The 15312-nt window shown below is 45.8% G+C and overlaps 1 protein-coding gene across 2 annotated transcripts; it reads right to left on the reverse strand.

Moving 5' to 3' along the window:
• Positions 1-1409: 1409 nt before the first annotated feature.
• On the reverse strand, positions 1410-15066 carry SLC31A1 (solute carrier family 31 member 1). Of its 2 annotated transcripts, XM_081340067.1 has the most exons (6): positions 15007-15066; positions 11895-12052; positions 4661-4831; positions 3986-4058; positions 2868-3036; positions 1410-2334 (listed from the first exon to the last, which is right to left on the reverse strand). In XM_081340067.1, exons 3-6 carry the CDS (start codon positions 4802-4804, stop codon positions 2133-2135), a joined length of 588 nt encoding a protein of 195 aa, XP_081196193.1. In that variant the 5' UTR covers positions 4805-4831; positions 11895-12052; positions 15007-15066; the 3' UTR covers positions 1410-2132. The 2 variants fall into 2 exon arrangements, with proteins under 2 accessions (XP_081196193.1, XP_081196194.1); XM_081340068.1 differs by lacking the exon at positions 15007-15066 and having other exon boundaries at positions 11895-13671.
• Between the last annotated feature and the right edge of the window lie 246 nt (positions 15067-15312).

Genomic DNA, 15312 nt, shown 5'->3' on the forward strand with positions numbered 1-15312 from the left:
CTCACGGCTGAGATGAAATGTCTCATAATTCCAGTCTTTGTGCCTTTTAAAGAGAGGCTAAAAACTTGATTGTACGGTGGTGGTGGTGGAGGGGAAGAGGAGGGGAGGGGTAAGAAGGCTGATTCAGCTACGGGTTTACTATTCGGCACATGCTGTTTGGGTAAATGCCATCCTTCATTTTGTGCTGGGAGTGCAGCGATTGTAGCAGGGCGAGTCAGCCTGGAGGAAGGCTTGTGCAGTTTTGCTGTGTTGAAAAGCACAACGCCAGTCTCCTGCCAATTTTACAATCAGCTGACACCCTGCTGCAGATTCCCTGTGGTTGCAGTTCTCCAGCTTGTATGTAATGTTCCCTCTCGGGCAGATGGTTTAAAAAAAAAAGTTTGAGTTTTCAACGTGAATGTTAATCCAGATTCCACTCTCTCCCTTCCGCGGAAGGAATTAAAAGTCAAAGGGAGAATCTCTGCTCCTCCAGGTAATGCTGAACTACACATCCCGGCAACTTCAGCCCTGCCTCTTACTTCCTGACAAGGGGAGAAGGGTATCGTCCCACATCTGAATTCTTACAGGACAATTTTGCAGGCGTTGTGGGTCTCCCAGTGGCCATCCAGTTGTGCCTAAAATACTTCCAGGCATGATTCAAAAGTAAAATTTTCCCCCCTCTGCTGCTGTTTGCCATTCAAGGAGGTAGAGAACGGCCATCAAGATTAGCAGCCCTAGAGCCTCGTCCTCCGATGCATTTCAAACCATTTTTTAAATAATAATAATAATAATAATTCTCTTCTTGGAAGACCTGTTTGAGCTTGAAATCTAACAGGATTCGCTGATTGTGTTCACATGACACATTGGGCCACGAACTACCCAACTCCATTTTAGGCTAGTTTGCATGATAAGTAGATGGCACCACTTCGGGTGAATCTGGAAAGCTGAGTTAATTGATTAAATTAATCTAAGACAGCATATTGAAACAACCAATTGGATAAAACACGGTGAAGCTGCCGTAGTCTAAACCGGCATGGGGCTGAAGCAATCTTACGTTAATTAACAATGCTACATTAAACGATTGGCAGGCGACTGGTGTATATTGTTTCTACTTTTAAATTTGAGTCTGATGTCAGGGACAAGCTAAATTGAAGGTTGATTATCACGGTTGGTACAAGCAGACAACAAAGGTAATTTTTCTGCATGGATTGCCGAAGGATGGGGTTTTCTGAGTTTCAACCTTGCCCAGAATTAGGGGCTCAAGAAACAATTGCTTCTATTCAAAAAGCAACCATTTCACCTGATCTAGGAAGACAAAGGGGTCTTAAGGCCACTGGGGGGGTCTTAAGAAGGACGTGACAATTAGGTTTAATGTTTAAGAGGGGGGAAAAGATGTCAGCCTGAAAATCAGAAAAAAAACACCTTTAAACCCTCGTACTGCAGATTTATTTAAAATATATATATATATATTAAAAAGTCATACTTGTTTCCCCATTATTTTTCCACGAGCACGTCACGGTTAGAAATGGAAATGGGTACTGTAATGGGTTAAGGTTCCTTTCCACCCCAGAGCAGCTACAGGCCCTAAAAAACCTTCCTGGGTCAAAGACAACGGCTTCCTAGAACCACACAACGGTTTGTTTGGCAGTTGTGCAACGCAGTTGGCCAAGCAGAGCTGGCTTCTCAAGGAAAGAGGGACAGGCAGCGTTGGCACTTGCTAGCTTGCCGATCAAACATACTGGCCTTGGAGAGATTGTGGTTGTGGGCGCCTACTTCTGAAGGAAAGGCCGTTCTTGTGTTCCTCGCCCTCTCCTAGAAACAGGCTGCTGAAGCACAAGGAAAAGGGAACACGGAATGGCCTGGTTCAGCTCCTTTTAAGTCGTGGCACAGGCGAAAACCTGATCAAGTACGCAATGCGTCATCCACCAATTGTGCTGAGTGGGTTGCCTTAGCCGGCCGCCGACTCTTTTACCTGTGGCTCAGAAGTCTCCCCGCCCCAAAGGTTTTGGGGAAGAGGGGAAACGTGGGGAGAGGAGCAGCAGCAGGCACCAGGGGGGCCCTCTGGAAAACCGGAGGGCGTCCCACGGCTTTCCTTGGCATGTTCCTAGTAAACCTGGTCCTTCGGAAGGCTGGAGGGGTAGCAGAAGGAGCCGTTAGTGGCAATGCTCGGTGATGTCCACCACCACAGCCTTCTTCCAGCTGAAGAAGAAGTAGCCGGCCCCCGCCCCGGCGGCCACCGCGATACAGAGGTAAGCGTTGTAGGTCATGAAGATGAGCATCAGGAAGTAGCTGACCACGACCTGGATGATGTGCAGGACGGTCTGGAAGAGGTGAGGGATGCTCAGCATCTGTTGGCTAGCCGAACGGAAAAACAAAATGGAGGTCAGGCGCTTTTTATTTATTTCCCATCTTTATTGTGTGTTTTTTTTTTATAAGTGACTCAAGGCAGCAGATGTACCCGATGCTCCTTTCTCCTCCTATTTTTTTCCCACAACAACCCTGAGAGGGAGGAACTGGCCCAAAGTCCCCCAGCCAGCTTTGATGGCTAAGGTGCGACTAGCACTCTCCCATCTCTCAGGGATTGGCCCTAACTCAGCCCTTTGGCTTTTATGCCTAAGGTGGGACTACAACTCCCAGACACCTGGTTTCCAGTGTGCTGCCAGTGGCGTGCAAAAATAATACAGCCCCACCTTTTTTTTTTTTTTGCAGAAACAGCAAAGGAGCTTAGAAGGAAACCTTTTACAAATGCCCAATTTTGACACTCTAGACCCGGAACGGCTTCCCTAGAAAACACGGCTCTTGGCGTTCTCACGAGAGTCTGGCTTAGCCATGTCTCCAGCCCCCTGCCTCGTGTTTCATCTCGCAGCTGAACAGCCGCGTGTGCTCACCCAACCGTTTTGTGGGTCTCCATCAAGACGGTCCCGTTGGGCCCCGGGAGAGGCATGGAGTTGTAACGGATGCTGACTTGCGACTTCCGCAGGAGACTCTCCCGGCCAATTTTCAAGCCCTCGTAGAACATGGCCAGGAAGAAGATAGCCACGAATGCACCAGCCATTTCTGCATGCAAGAGGTAGAATTGATTAGACGTATTATCTCTAGAGCAACTTGCCCGGCACCATCCAGAGTTGTGGGGGAATGTTATTTCACGAGACTTCCAATGCATGGAGATTAAGAGGGGCACTGTTGGAGATCCTAAGATTGCTGGAAAACTTAAAACAAGAGGTAGACTAGACCAGGGGCCCCCAACTCCCGGTATCGGGCCGCGGATGTCTGCAACCGGTCCGCACAAACAAGCAAAGCCCCATCCACAAGATGCAGGCAGTACACAAAACCACGCACCCTCCGGTCCGTGGAAAAACCTCTGTCCGCGGAACCGGTCCCTGATGCCCAAAAGGTTGGGGACCTCTGGACTAGACCAAGGAATCCATGCCATGTAGGTTAGGAATCTCAACAGAATAAGAGAGAGTTGGAAGGGACCTTGGAGGTCTTCTAGTCCAGGGGTCAGCAACCTGAAACAGTGAAAGAGCCACTCGGAACCGGTTCCCTCACAAAAGTAAAAACTGGGAGCCGCAAAAAATGTGTTCACATGCGCGTACATGCACGCATGCGCAGAACAGGGTTTGACTGAAGAGTGGAGCCAAGGTGAGATATGCACCTACCCTGCATATTTGAATTGATTGGCTGAACTTTTTTAGTCCCACTTTTTTTTTTTGGACTGCGCATGTCAGAGGACTGGGAGCCGCAGGAGACGGCTGAAAGAGCCGCATGCGGCTCCGGAGCCGCGGGTTGCAGACCTGTGTTCTAGTCCAACCCTTTGTGTAAGCAGGAGACCCTATGCCATTGCAGACAAATGGCTGTCCAGTCTCTTCTTGAAAACTTACAGTGTTAAGAGCACCCACAACTTCTGGAGGCAACCCGATTGATGGTCAGGAAGTTTCTACTTAATTCCAGGTTGCAAATTTTCCCCTAACACACACAAACACACACACACACACCCGTCACTCACCTCCGGGCGTATTGATGACAAGCCCAGAAAACAGCAAGGGCACATTTTGATAGCTGAAGTGGAAAGTCATATCCTGTGCAGGGAGAAAAAAGGAGTCGGTGTGTAAATCAGCTACCAAGGGGGGGGGCAGGCCAAAGTTTGCTGTTTTCTGGCCCTGCAACTTCAAAGTAGGGGAAGTCCTCGGCTTTATAACCGTTCTTTCAGTGACCATTTGAAGTTCCAACGGCGCCGAAAGAAAAGTTGACTTCTGACCGGGTTTTCACACGCTTAGGACCGTGGCAGCATCCCCACGTGACCAAAATTCAAAGGCTTGGCAACTGGCATGTGCCTTCTGACTAGCCTTCGCGACCTTCTGACTAGCCAAGTCAATGGAGAAAACAAGATTCGCTGACGATGATGATTATATAAAGCTTTTATTCGTAAAACATGAAACTCACTCAACTGAACACTCAAACTGACTGGCACTAATGGTTGACACGGGTTGCTGCCAGCATCCTAGGTATCGACCAGGTATCTCCTTAAAATGTAAGATTATGATGATTATGCTGATTATTACTTTGACTGAAGGACAGGGGGAGGAGGAGAATGGAAGTCCGGGTCAGGAGAGGCACGTAGGAATCTCCAAGTCTTCTTCCCTTGCTTCAGGATTAGCCCTACGGTGTGAACGCCACTTACCATCATTCCTCCATGCATGTGTCCAGGGCTGCTCGTGGGGTGATGGTGGGCGTGAGGATCCATGGTGGGGCTGCCTGAGCCACTCATGTTGTGGTCCATGTGGCCCATGTGGCCCATGTGGGCGTGATGCTCAGGATGGCCCATCTGGGTTCTCGAGGGAGAGGATAAAGCCTGGAAAATCCATTCGCTGGGGTTAGAAATACATAATCCTTCATGCGCTGATGGTGCTACCTGGTGTGGCAATGAAACGCCCGCAAGAAAGCAGCCCACCCCTTCCTCCTCCTCCTCTTCCTCCTCCTCCATTCCACACACCCCATTCCTTTCTAGCGCTGATGATGTTAACTAGTTTGGTAATGAAATGTCTGCAAGAAAGCAACCAAGTTCAGAGAACACCAAGGACCCCACAGTCCTCCTCCTCCATTCCACACACCCCTTTCCCTTCTAGCGGTGATCATGTTACCTAGTTTGGTAATGAAACGTCTCCAAGAAAGCAACCAAGTTCAGAGAACACCAAGGACCCCACAGTCCTCCTCCTCCTCCTCCATTCCACACACCTCACGCCCTTCTAGCACTGATGACGCTACCTGGTCTGGTAATGAAACGTCTCTAAGACAGCCACTAAACTCAAAGAGCACCAAATAGCCCACTTTTCAATCCCAAGCCACAGTGCAAGTATTCTCCTCCGAAACAGCGAGCCGTTCCTCACCCAGCTTGGATCAAAACAGTTTGAAGACTCAAGGATCTGTTTCGAAAATCAATTTCCCACTGAGGAGCCGCAGATGGCCTCAGAAGAGGTTGATAAAAGTGAAGGCAGACTGCCGCGGGCCTCAGCTGTGCTCGGGCTGCATTTGAAACTGAATTAACTCGAAAGCCAAATGCGCGAAAAGCCACCGCCGTCCTTAAGGGCTCCTAATTTTATTGGAAACAGATCTCTTCAATCACGTTAGGAGAAACGAAAAGGTCCCCAGGCGCCCCCAGCAATGGGTGTCTGCCTTCTCAGAAGAACGCCCTTCTCTTCAGCCTCTAAACGCATTAAGCTGGAGGCGATAAGCAGACAGAAGGACAGAAATCTAATTAATTTAATCCCATCACTGGCGATCACCAGCCTCAAACTGGAGAAAGAAGGAAAAAAAAACCACGAGCTATTTGTAATGTTGAGCTGATGGCAGGGGAAGGAGGGGGGGGCAGCTGATTCAAGCTAAGGGGGGCCCTCCACGATGTAAAAAAGATGTCGAGACTCTAGAAAGGGTACAGAGAAGAGCAACAAAGATGATTAGGGGGCTGGAGGCTAAAACATATAGGGAACGGTTGCTGGAATTGGGTATGTGTAGTTTAATGAAGAGAAGGGTGAGGGGTGACATGATAGCAGTGTTCCAGTATCTCAGGGGCTGCCCCAAAGAAGAGGGAGTCAAGCTATTCTCCAAAGCGCCTGAAGGCAGGACAAGAAGCAACGGATGGAAACTAGTCAAGGAGAGAAGCAACCTGGAACTAAGGAGAAACTTCCTGACAGTTGGAACAATTAACCAGTGGAACAACCTGCCTCCAGAGGTGGTGAATGCTCCAACACTGGAAGTTTTTAAGAAGAGACTGGACAGCCATTTGCCTGAAATGGTATAGGGTTTCCTGCCTGAGCAGGGGGTTGGACTAGATGACCTCCAAGGTCCCTTCCAACTACTTCTTCTTCTTCTTCTTCTTCTTCTTCTTCTTCTTCTTCTTCTTCTTCTTCTTTCTTCTTCTTCTTCTTCTTGTTGTTGTTGTTGTTATTATTATTATTATTATTATTATTATTATTATTATTATTATTATTATTATTATTATTATTATTATTATTATTATTATCTTTCTTTTCTTTCTCTTTCTTTCCCTTCCTCTCTTTCCTTCCTTCCTCCCTCCCTCCCTCCATCTCTAATGGTTAAGGTGGAGACTATCAGAACATGCTTCATTTATAGCTTCTTGGACTTTGATGTTTGGAAGCCTGGAAAGGATTGGAAAGACAGGGTGACCTGATGTTTATCGCTGATGACATACTGCAGCTCCATCGTAGTTGCAGACAGGCAGAGAACCCCGGCATAAACCAGCTCCATGAAGTTACAAAGATTGAAGAGAATCCTGTCCTTTCAATCGTGTAGCATTCTTGCCTTCAAGATCTCTCGGTCTAACCGCATAGCAAGTACGGCATCTCGGCTATTTTGTCAAGATTGTGTTAATTCGTTCACGCAATGGAACTGATTTTTCTGGTTCTTAGCAATTATCATTTTGGCAGCTGATAACAAGTTAGGTGTCATTAATTGATGTCTTCGGGGCTGAGAGGGAAGCATTTTAAAATTACTTTTGATTAAAACCAAATCTGAAGCAGATCTTCCTTCTAGATAAATCTCTCTCCTGGGGATTTTGAACCCTTAGACATGACGGTCGTATCTGCAGCCTGCTTCTTAAAATTTGCCTTTACTAAAAAAAAAAATATATTGCTTTCAAAATGAAATGCCATCAAAAACATAAGAGACCGGTTTGGTGATCCCTCCTCTACAGATAATCCTGGACTTACAAACCATTTATTTAGCAAACAAATTTGTTTAGCCTTTTTTTTTTTTGAAACGAGCCTCCCTAAGTTCAACATCCAATGCTGGGACCATAACTATTTATTAACGAATCTCTGAAAATGATTTGTTTCCTGCTCCGCAACCCCTACAGTTCAGGGGACTCTGCTTCAATTTTACTTTGCACGCATTCACAGAAAACGAAAAAGAACACATTTTGAATCCTATCACCAGCGATCAGGCAATGCTCTTTCCTCGTGGGAAAAGGAAGCAGAAAAACATATAATCACAGACTTTTATTTTTTGCTTATTTTATTCAGGATATGTACGTTGCTTTCTTTCCTGTACAGCCGAACTGTCTAGAAACGTCAAGGGAGCTTCAAACGTGTGTTTGGTAGTCATGGCACACGAACAAAGCAAAAAAAATAAAAAAAATAAAATTCTGACTGGATGTGCAGAAAGTTTCGGGCAAGCTGAACAAGCTCCCTGGATCGTGGCCAATTTACTGATGAAAAGGACAGAAATGGAACACCTGGGCACAACTTCCCACGGCAAAAACTTGTTACTCCAAACCAGGCACGTAAGGAGATTATCACTTGAGAAAGCTTTTCCTTGCCAAATGCGCCTGTTCAGATGAATTTATCCTCCTTGTTGTATCTGCAAATGCCAATACAATAGGAGGGTTTCGTCTTTCGGGCAGGAATTTTGGAACAACAACAACAAAAAAAATGAAATAGCAGCCATTGCGTGAACCTAATCATGACCGCCGACATTTTCGCAAAGAATAAAGCGACTCTTCTTTTAAAGGCCGCCAGCATTTCCATTGTTCTGTTTGAAAGAAAAGTCTGGCAAAACGCCTCACAAACGCCAGTCCCAAGAGGAGATGAAATGAGGGTCCTTCGTTATTGCATCTCATATTGCAATTCTACGATATTGGTGAGATGAAGGGAACTCCTGGAAGGATTGTGATTGTTGATGTTCCCAGCTGGCTTCTGACAAACTCAATGGGGGAGGCTGGATTCATATTAACGGCTGCAGTGATTTGCTTAACGATCGTGGCAAAATAAAGAGTAACATCGGGCGGACTCCACGCCTTGCTTAGCAGTGGACATCGACCGATCCCAGTTTGTAGTCGTACGTCGAGGAATTCTGTGCGCTCGCTACTGGAAGAGGCTGCCCCTAGTTTATAACTTAACTAAGGCACAGGCTTTCATCCTTTTGTTCCTCTGGGTTTATCTCGCTTCTCCCCTGGGTTTTGCCTGACTGCGCGTCTGCTGAGCTTTTGTGTTATTTGGCCCTTTTTCTCTCCCAAGATGTCTTGCCACTCCCCAAAAATGGAATATGCGCGTGACTTTTTAATGCCTGTAGTTTCTTTGGGGAGTGTCCAGAAACCTTTTGCGTGTCCAGAAGTTATCAGTGAGATAACAGCTGGGTGATGTAAAGAGGGCCACAGATAAATCTTGATAACAAAAGGAATTACGACAATTATAGCCGTGAGTGCTTTTGTGGAGAATGCACACCCCTGTCTATCGCACCGGGTCTGGCCATCCAGCCAAATGAATGTGAAAGAGTATTCTTTCACCGGAGTGCACAACTGTGTGTCTTTTCTAACAGTTTCTGACTTTCCCTTTTCAACACATCTCCCTCCCGCAAATGGGATGACCTAGGAAAGAAGTGAGAACATTTATCGGTCGTGCAATGGGTAATACAGGTCCTCGAATTACAGTGGTTCGTTTAGTGACCATTCAAAGTTACGACGGTGCTGGGAAAAAGTGGCCGATGTGGGTTTTCCCTGATGACCCTCGTGGCATCCGCAGGGTCACCTGATCCAAGTTCAGACGCTTGGCTCATAGTTGTGATGGTTGCCATGTCCCGGAATCCCCTTTTGTGACCTTCTGACAAGCAAAGTCAGCGCGGAGGCCTGATTCACTTAAGCACTGTGGCAAGAAAAGTCGTAAAACGGGGCAAAACTCACTTAACTGTCTCACTTAGCAACAAAGATTTTTGGATTGTAAGTCAAGCACTAACTGTAACCTTTGGGAAGCTCTAGGTCGCACATTAGATAGACAGATAGATGGATGCATGGATGGATGATAGATAGATAGATAGATAGATGATAGATTTCCAAAGGGACAAGGCTGGGAAGGGATGGATAGATAGATAGTTAGATAGATAGATGATGGATGGATGGATAGATATGATTTCCAAAGGGACAAGGGTGAGACGATAGATAGATAGATAGATAGATAGATAGATAGATAGATAGATAGATAGATAGATAGATGATGGATGGATAGATATGATTTCCAAAGGGACAAGGGTGAGACGATAGATAGATAGATAGATAGATAGATAGATAGATAGATAGATAGATAGATAGATAGATAGATGATGGATGGATAGATATGATTTCCAAAGGGACAAGGGTGGGACGATAGATAGATAGATAGATAGATAGATAGATAGATAGATAGATAGATAGATAGATAGATAGATGATGGATGGATAGATATGATTTCCAAAGGGACAAGGGTGGGACAATAGATATAGACAAGATAGATAGATAGATAGATAATGGATGGATGGATGGATGGATATGATTTCCAAAGGGACAAGGGTGAGACGATAGATAGATAGATAGATAGATAGATAGATAGATAGATAGATAGATAGATAGATAGATGATGGATGGATAGATATGATTTCCAAAGGGACAAGGGTGAGACGATAGATAGATAGATAGATAGATAGATAGATAGATAGATAGATAGATAGATGATGGATGGATAGATATGATTTCCAAAGGGACAAGGGTGGGACGATAGATATAGACAAGATAGATAGATAGATAGATAATGGATGGATGGATGGATGGATATGATTTCCAAAGGGACAAGGGTGAGACGATAGATATAGACAAGATAGATAGATAGATAGATAGATGATGGATGGATAGATATGATTTCCAAAGGGACAAGGGTGGGACGATAGATATAGACAAGATAGATAGATAGATAGATAGATGATGGATGGATAGATATGATTTCCAAAGGGACAAGGGTGGGACGATAGATAGATAGATAGATAGATAGATAGATAGATAGATAGATAGATAGATAGATGATGGATGGATAGATATGATTTCCAAAGGGACAAGGGTGGGACGATAGATAGATAGATAGATAGATAGATAGATAGATAGATAGATAGATAGATAGATAGATAGATAGATAGATGATGGATGGATAGATATGATTTCCAAAGGGACAAGGGTGGGACGATAGATATAGACAAGATAGATAGATAGATAGATAGATGATGGATGGATAGATATGATTTCCAAAGGGACAAGGGTGGGACGATAGATATAGACTAGATAGATAGATAGATCAGCTGTCTGCAGAGGAAATAATAAGGAGCCTCTCGTAGAAGGAAGGGGAAGACAAAGATTCTCGAGGTCAACGCTTCACTCGGATGCCATGCTGGCTGGGAAGGATGGCCCTGTCACCCCAAGCAACTGGAGGGCAAACCAGAGCCAGCCAATTGCCTCACACACTTCCTCCCTGTTGTTCCAATCTGGCCTCCCCACGGGGGTGGGGTGGGTGAACATCCTCTATCGTCCTTGCTGCAATGTTTTGCTAGATCAAAAGCTTTGACTGTCAGGCTTCCAAGTCTGCCAGTCGGCAGCCTCCGTTATGTACACCCAGAAGAAATTATTAACAGAGAAAACGGCACTGATTTTGCAGTTTCTCTATTTCGGTGCCATCGTGGAGAGAATAACTTGGCAATGCTCCGCAGAGGGGCTGTGGAACATCCCCCCCAAGCCGTCAAAAAACGAGGACGTTCGTCGCCAGAATGATCTGTTTTCTATCCTATTCCCCAAATCCTGCTTGGGAAAATGATTGCCCAGCATAAAAACAGCCAGTCCAGACAGCTCCGCAGGCCAAACCAGGATTCTCTTCCGCAAAAAACCCAGCATTATTCTAGATGCTTGTTCGGCAAAGCCACTCGGGCTGTCTGTCACAAGATGACCTTGATCACCAAGTTGAGGTCATCTGAAATGTGTTCCCGAGTTATCTGGGGACGGAAGACTCATCTCCCAGCTTACGAACTTTGTAACTGCTGAGCCTTCTCTGCCAGCACTTTATGGCCTGTGATTCGAGGAGCACACCCCGACAATCCATTAAAGTTCCCCCCCCCACACACACACCCAATCTTATTGCCACGTTGCAAAACTACTCCAGCACGTGACAGCTGAAAAAAACTCCCTTTTAATACTACTTCAGAAAGCCCATCAAATGTTTAAATACAGTTTATTTGGGCTAATGCAGTAAAGTCAGGTCTTCTTCTACCTTCAATAATACAGCCCTGGCTTTTTTTTTAAAAAACAAACATATGGATCATCCAGGAGAATCCCACTATTTTTCATTTTTTGGGAAATGCCCTATGTTTAAACCCTAGCTTATTTCCTTGACAATCCTATGTTTAGGCGCCTCTTTCATCCTATTCCCTTACTTAGAATCTTTCTGCTCTCTAGCCTTGTCCCCATTTATCCTAGAGACCCATTTATCCAGGGTCTCTCAGCTCTGGATAAATGAGTCTCACACCCTTATTAAGAGGTGCAAATTGCCGGAAAAGTCTTTTCTTCAGGAACCTGACAGCATAGAGACTAGTACTAGTTTTACATTTTCATTTACCTTTAGATTGAGGAAGAAAAGCACGGTGCTTCCAGCAACCCAGCAGATCTGTTGCAAATAGATAAAACTTTCTTCCTGGTTCCTGCTCGGGGCAATTCCAGTAACACCTACTCAGCGTTTGTTCCAACTCCTGGCCACCAAAAATTGGTGTTTGCTCACTGCCCATCAGGAAGGGGGAGAGAAAACAAAAAAATAGATGATTTACTCAACATAAATGCCACTCTGAAAGCTCTTGAAACAAGAGAGGGCTGCAATGGAAAAGGTGGGAGGGCACCCCGCGGATTTCAGTTTTGTGCTATTGTGTGTCTGGTAAACACACAGCCCAAGATCAGATAGATCTGGGTGGGTCAACAACCTGGGAATGCAAAAAAGAACAACAGAACCACCTCACTGCCAGAGTTTTGACGCAGCAGCGAAGGCAACGGGCCAATGCAGGTAGTCCTCGACTTAAGGCCACAACTCAGCCCCAATTTTCCGTTGCTAAACAAGACAGTTGCGGAGTGAGTTTTGCCCCGTTTCACGACTTTTCTTGCCGCAGTTCTTCAACTGGCAAGAATCATTTGAAGTGTCTTGCTTCTTCCTTTAAAGCCACCTGTCCTTTGAACAAGGAGACGGAGCGAAGTCTCTGGTTTCCCCTTTCTGACAAAGGGAGGGGGGATTAGAATTGTTTTTAAACAGGCATTAGAAAGAGCTTTTTATTACACTTACGAACAATTAATTCGCAGAGGAGAAAAGATGAAAGAAAGAAAAAAGGAAAGAAAAAGAAAAGAAAGAAGGAAAGAAAGGAAAGGAAAGGAGAGGGAGGGAAGGAAGGAAGGAAAGAAAGAAGGAAAGAAAGAAAGAAAAAAGAGAGGGAAAGAAAGAAAAAGAAAGGAAAGGAGAGGGAGAGGAAGGAAGGAAGAAAGGAAGGAAGGAAGGAAGGAAAGAGAGAGAGAGAGAGAGAGAGAGAGAGAAAGAAAGAAAGAAAGAAAGAAAGAAAGAAAGAAAGAAAGAAAGAAAGAAAGAAAGAAAAACTGCTTAACAGCAGTAGAACTGCCAGGCTAGTTTTGTGCCCAAAAGCCTCTTAAGCTAAGTCAAGAAGCTGGCTAAATGCCTGGAAAACACACACACAAGGGGTGTGAGTCTCCAGCTACAGCCCAATTTCACAAACTGCAGCTAAATCAAGCTGACTGAAGCATACAAAACCACAAAGGGCTGGAGAAACTCTCTCAGCCGGACATTTTCACAATCCCTCCAGAACGGAGAAAAAGCCTTGCAGAGAGAGAGAGAGAGAGAGAGAGATGTGTGGAATGTTTATTTAACTTTGCTTGGCATCCTCTTCAGAAAACATCCAGCAGTCCTCAAAGCTGAGATGCAAAAACATTCCAGTGCCACTCCTTCATAGGGAGGGGGGGGGGAAAGGAAATATATATTATTTCCCAGTGCTAATATACGTGGATTGATTTCTGGAGATTGGGTAGTTCTTGAAGCATCTAAGCCAGGAAGGAGGGCAAAAAGGATAAACAGAAGTTGAGGAGTTTGGCAATTTGGCTCTGGGAATTAAAATCTCTCTCTCTCTCTCTCTTATCTATCTATCTATCTATCTATCTATCTATCTATCTATCTATCTATCTATCTATCATCTATTTATCTATCAATCATATCTCTCTCTCTCTCTCTCTCTCTCTCTCTCTCTCTCTCTCTCTCTCTCTCTCTCTCTGGCTCCAGACTATAAACTAAATTTACTTAAAATCTTCCTGGTTTGCTTGCTTTTCTTTTTCAATAGGATCTCCAACATTCATCTCTTTCCCATCCTGCTGTCCTCCATCAACCCCTCCCCTCAAGCCAGCTTGGTTACCCGCACCCCTGAAAGCCCCCTCCTCCAATTTTTTCTTCCTTCAATTTCTCCCCTTTGATAGTTTTCCCTTTGGACACTGGAAGACACTGAGGGGACAGTATATTGTATATAAAGAGAGATCAAACCCCACTGCCTTCTAGCACTGATGATGTTACCTAGTTGGGTAATGAAAGGTCTGCAATGAAACAACCAGGACCACACAGTCCTCCTCCTCCTTTCCATAAACCCCATTTCCTTTTAGCACTGATGTTACCTAACTGGATAATGAAAGGTCTGCAAAAAAAAACAACAACCAGGCTTAAAGAGCACCAAGGACCCCGCAATAACAACAAACTGTCTATATATATATGTATATATCGGAGGTGGTGACCCTTTGAGAGCTGTATGCAACGAAATTTCATTTTGATGTATGCCAATTGGTGTACATTCAAAGTGACAATAAAGTTATCATCATTCGGGTTGAGTTTCCTCCTTCAATACCTCGTTCCTTTTCAACCTGGATACTCCCTGGCATCTTCACCCTTGTTTATTTATTCAATATTTTTCAATATTTATTCTATAACCGCCTACGTCCTTCAATGACTCCGGGCTGTTTACAACTGCAATTCTTTTGTTCCCCTCCCTGCATTCAAGCCTATTAAAAGACCCATACATTTTATAAATCAATCAATTAAAAATTAGCGGGCTTGCTCCAATTGCAGGACACGGGCTACGGTGGGCTGTTGTGTTTAGTGGGGTGTGAAAGGAGCCGCTTGGGGATCACACTTGATCAGGCTGTGATCCCAGATTGGGATCCATCCAGTCTTGGGATCCACACCCCCCCCACGCTTTTTGGTTTCTGCACCGCCCAAGCCAAAAACCCTGGGTGGATTCCAGCACTGGATCACAGGCTGATCTCCCAATGGCCACTTCTTTTCCCTCCCACCCCCTCTTTTTCTTTTCTCCTCCCTCCCACCCACTTTCCTCCTGATGCTTTGGACTCCCACTCCCATCATCCCCAGCTCAGGGCAGGGGCAAAGTCTGCCAACGAATAAAAGTAAATGAAAGCTGCGGGGGCTGCAGCTTTTTTTCATCCTGGGGATTGCGGGGAGGGGTTTTTCCTCCCCCCCCCAGCCACTTAAGGGAAGGACTACACAGCCCATGCTCCCCAAAGGCACAGGAGGAGTTATGGGTTTTGTAGTCCAGGTGGGTTATGTTTTTTTGGGAAAGCTCCTTTCCCCCGCATCCCATCTCCCAAAAAAGCAAAAAAACGAGCCCGCTGGGTCGCTCACTCACTTGCTCGTCCGCCTCGGCTTTGCAGCCTCTCTGCTTTGACCTCCTCGTACGTGTCTGCCCTCTTCGGCCGGGGCCGCTCCCGCCGCGCGCGGATTGGCCAGCGGGCGCGTCACACGTAGGCGGACGCCTCCCGATTGGCTCGAGCCGCTCCTTCCTCCCTCCCTCCCTCGCAGCCCCGCCCCCTTCGCGCCAAGCCTTGGCTCTGAGATCTTGCGGCGGCAGGAGGACGCGCGGGGGGAAAAAAAAAGGAGGCGGGGGAGGGGAGGATTTTGGCCCTCCCCGGGAGCCGTAGTCCGGTCACGTGCT

This window comes from Vipera berus, assembly GCF_964194415.1.
Source record: "Vipera berus genome assembly, chromosome: 15".
In the NCBI taxonomy this organism is placed as follows: domain Eukaryota; kingdom Metazoa; phylum Chordata; class Lepidosauria; order Squamata; family Viperidae; genus Vipera; species Vipera berus.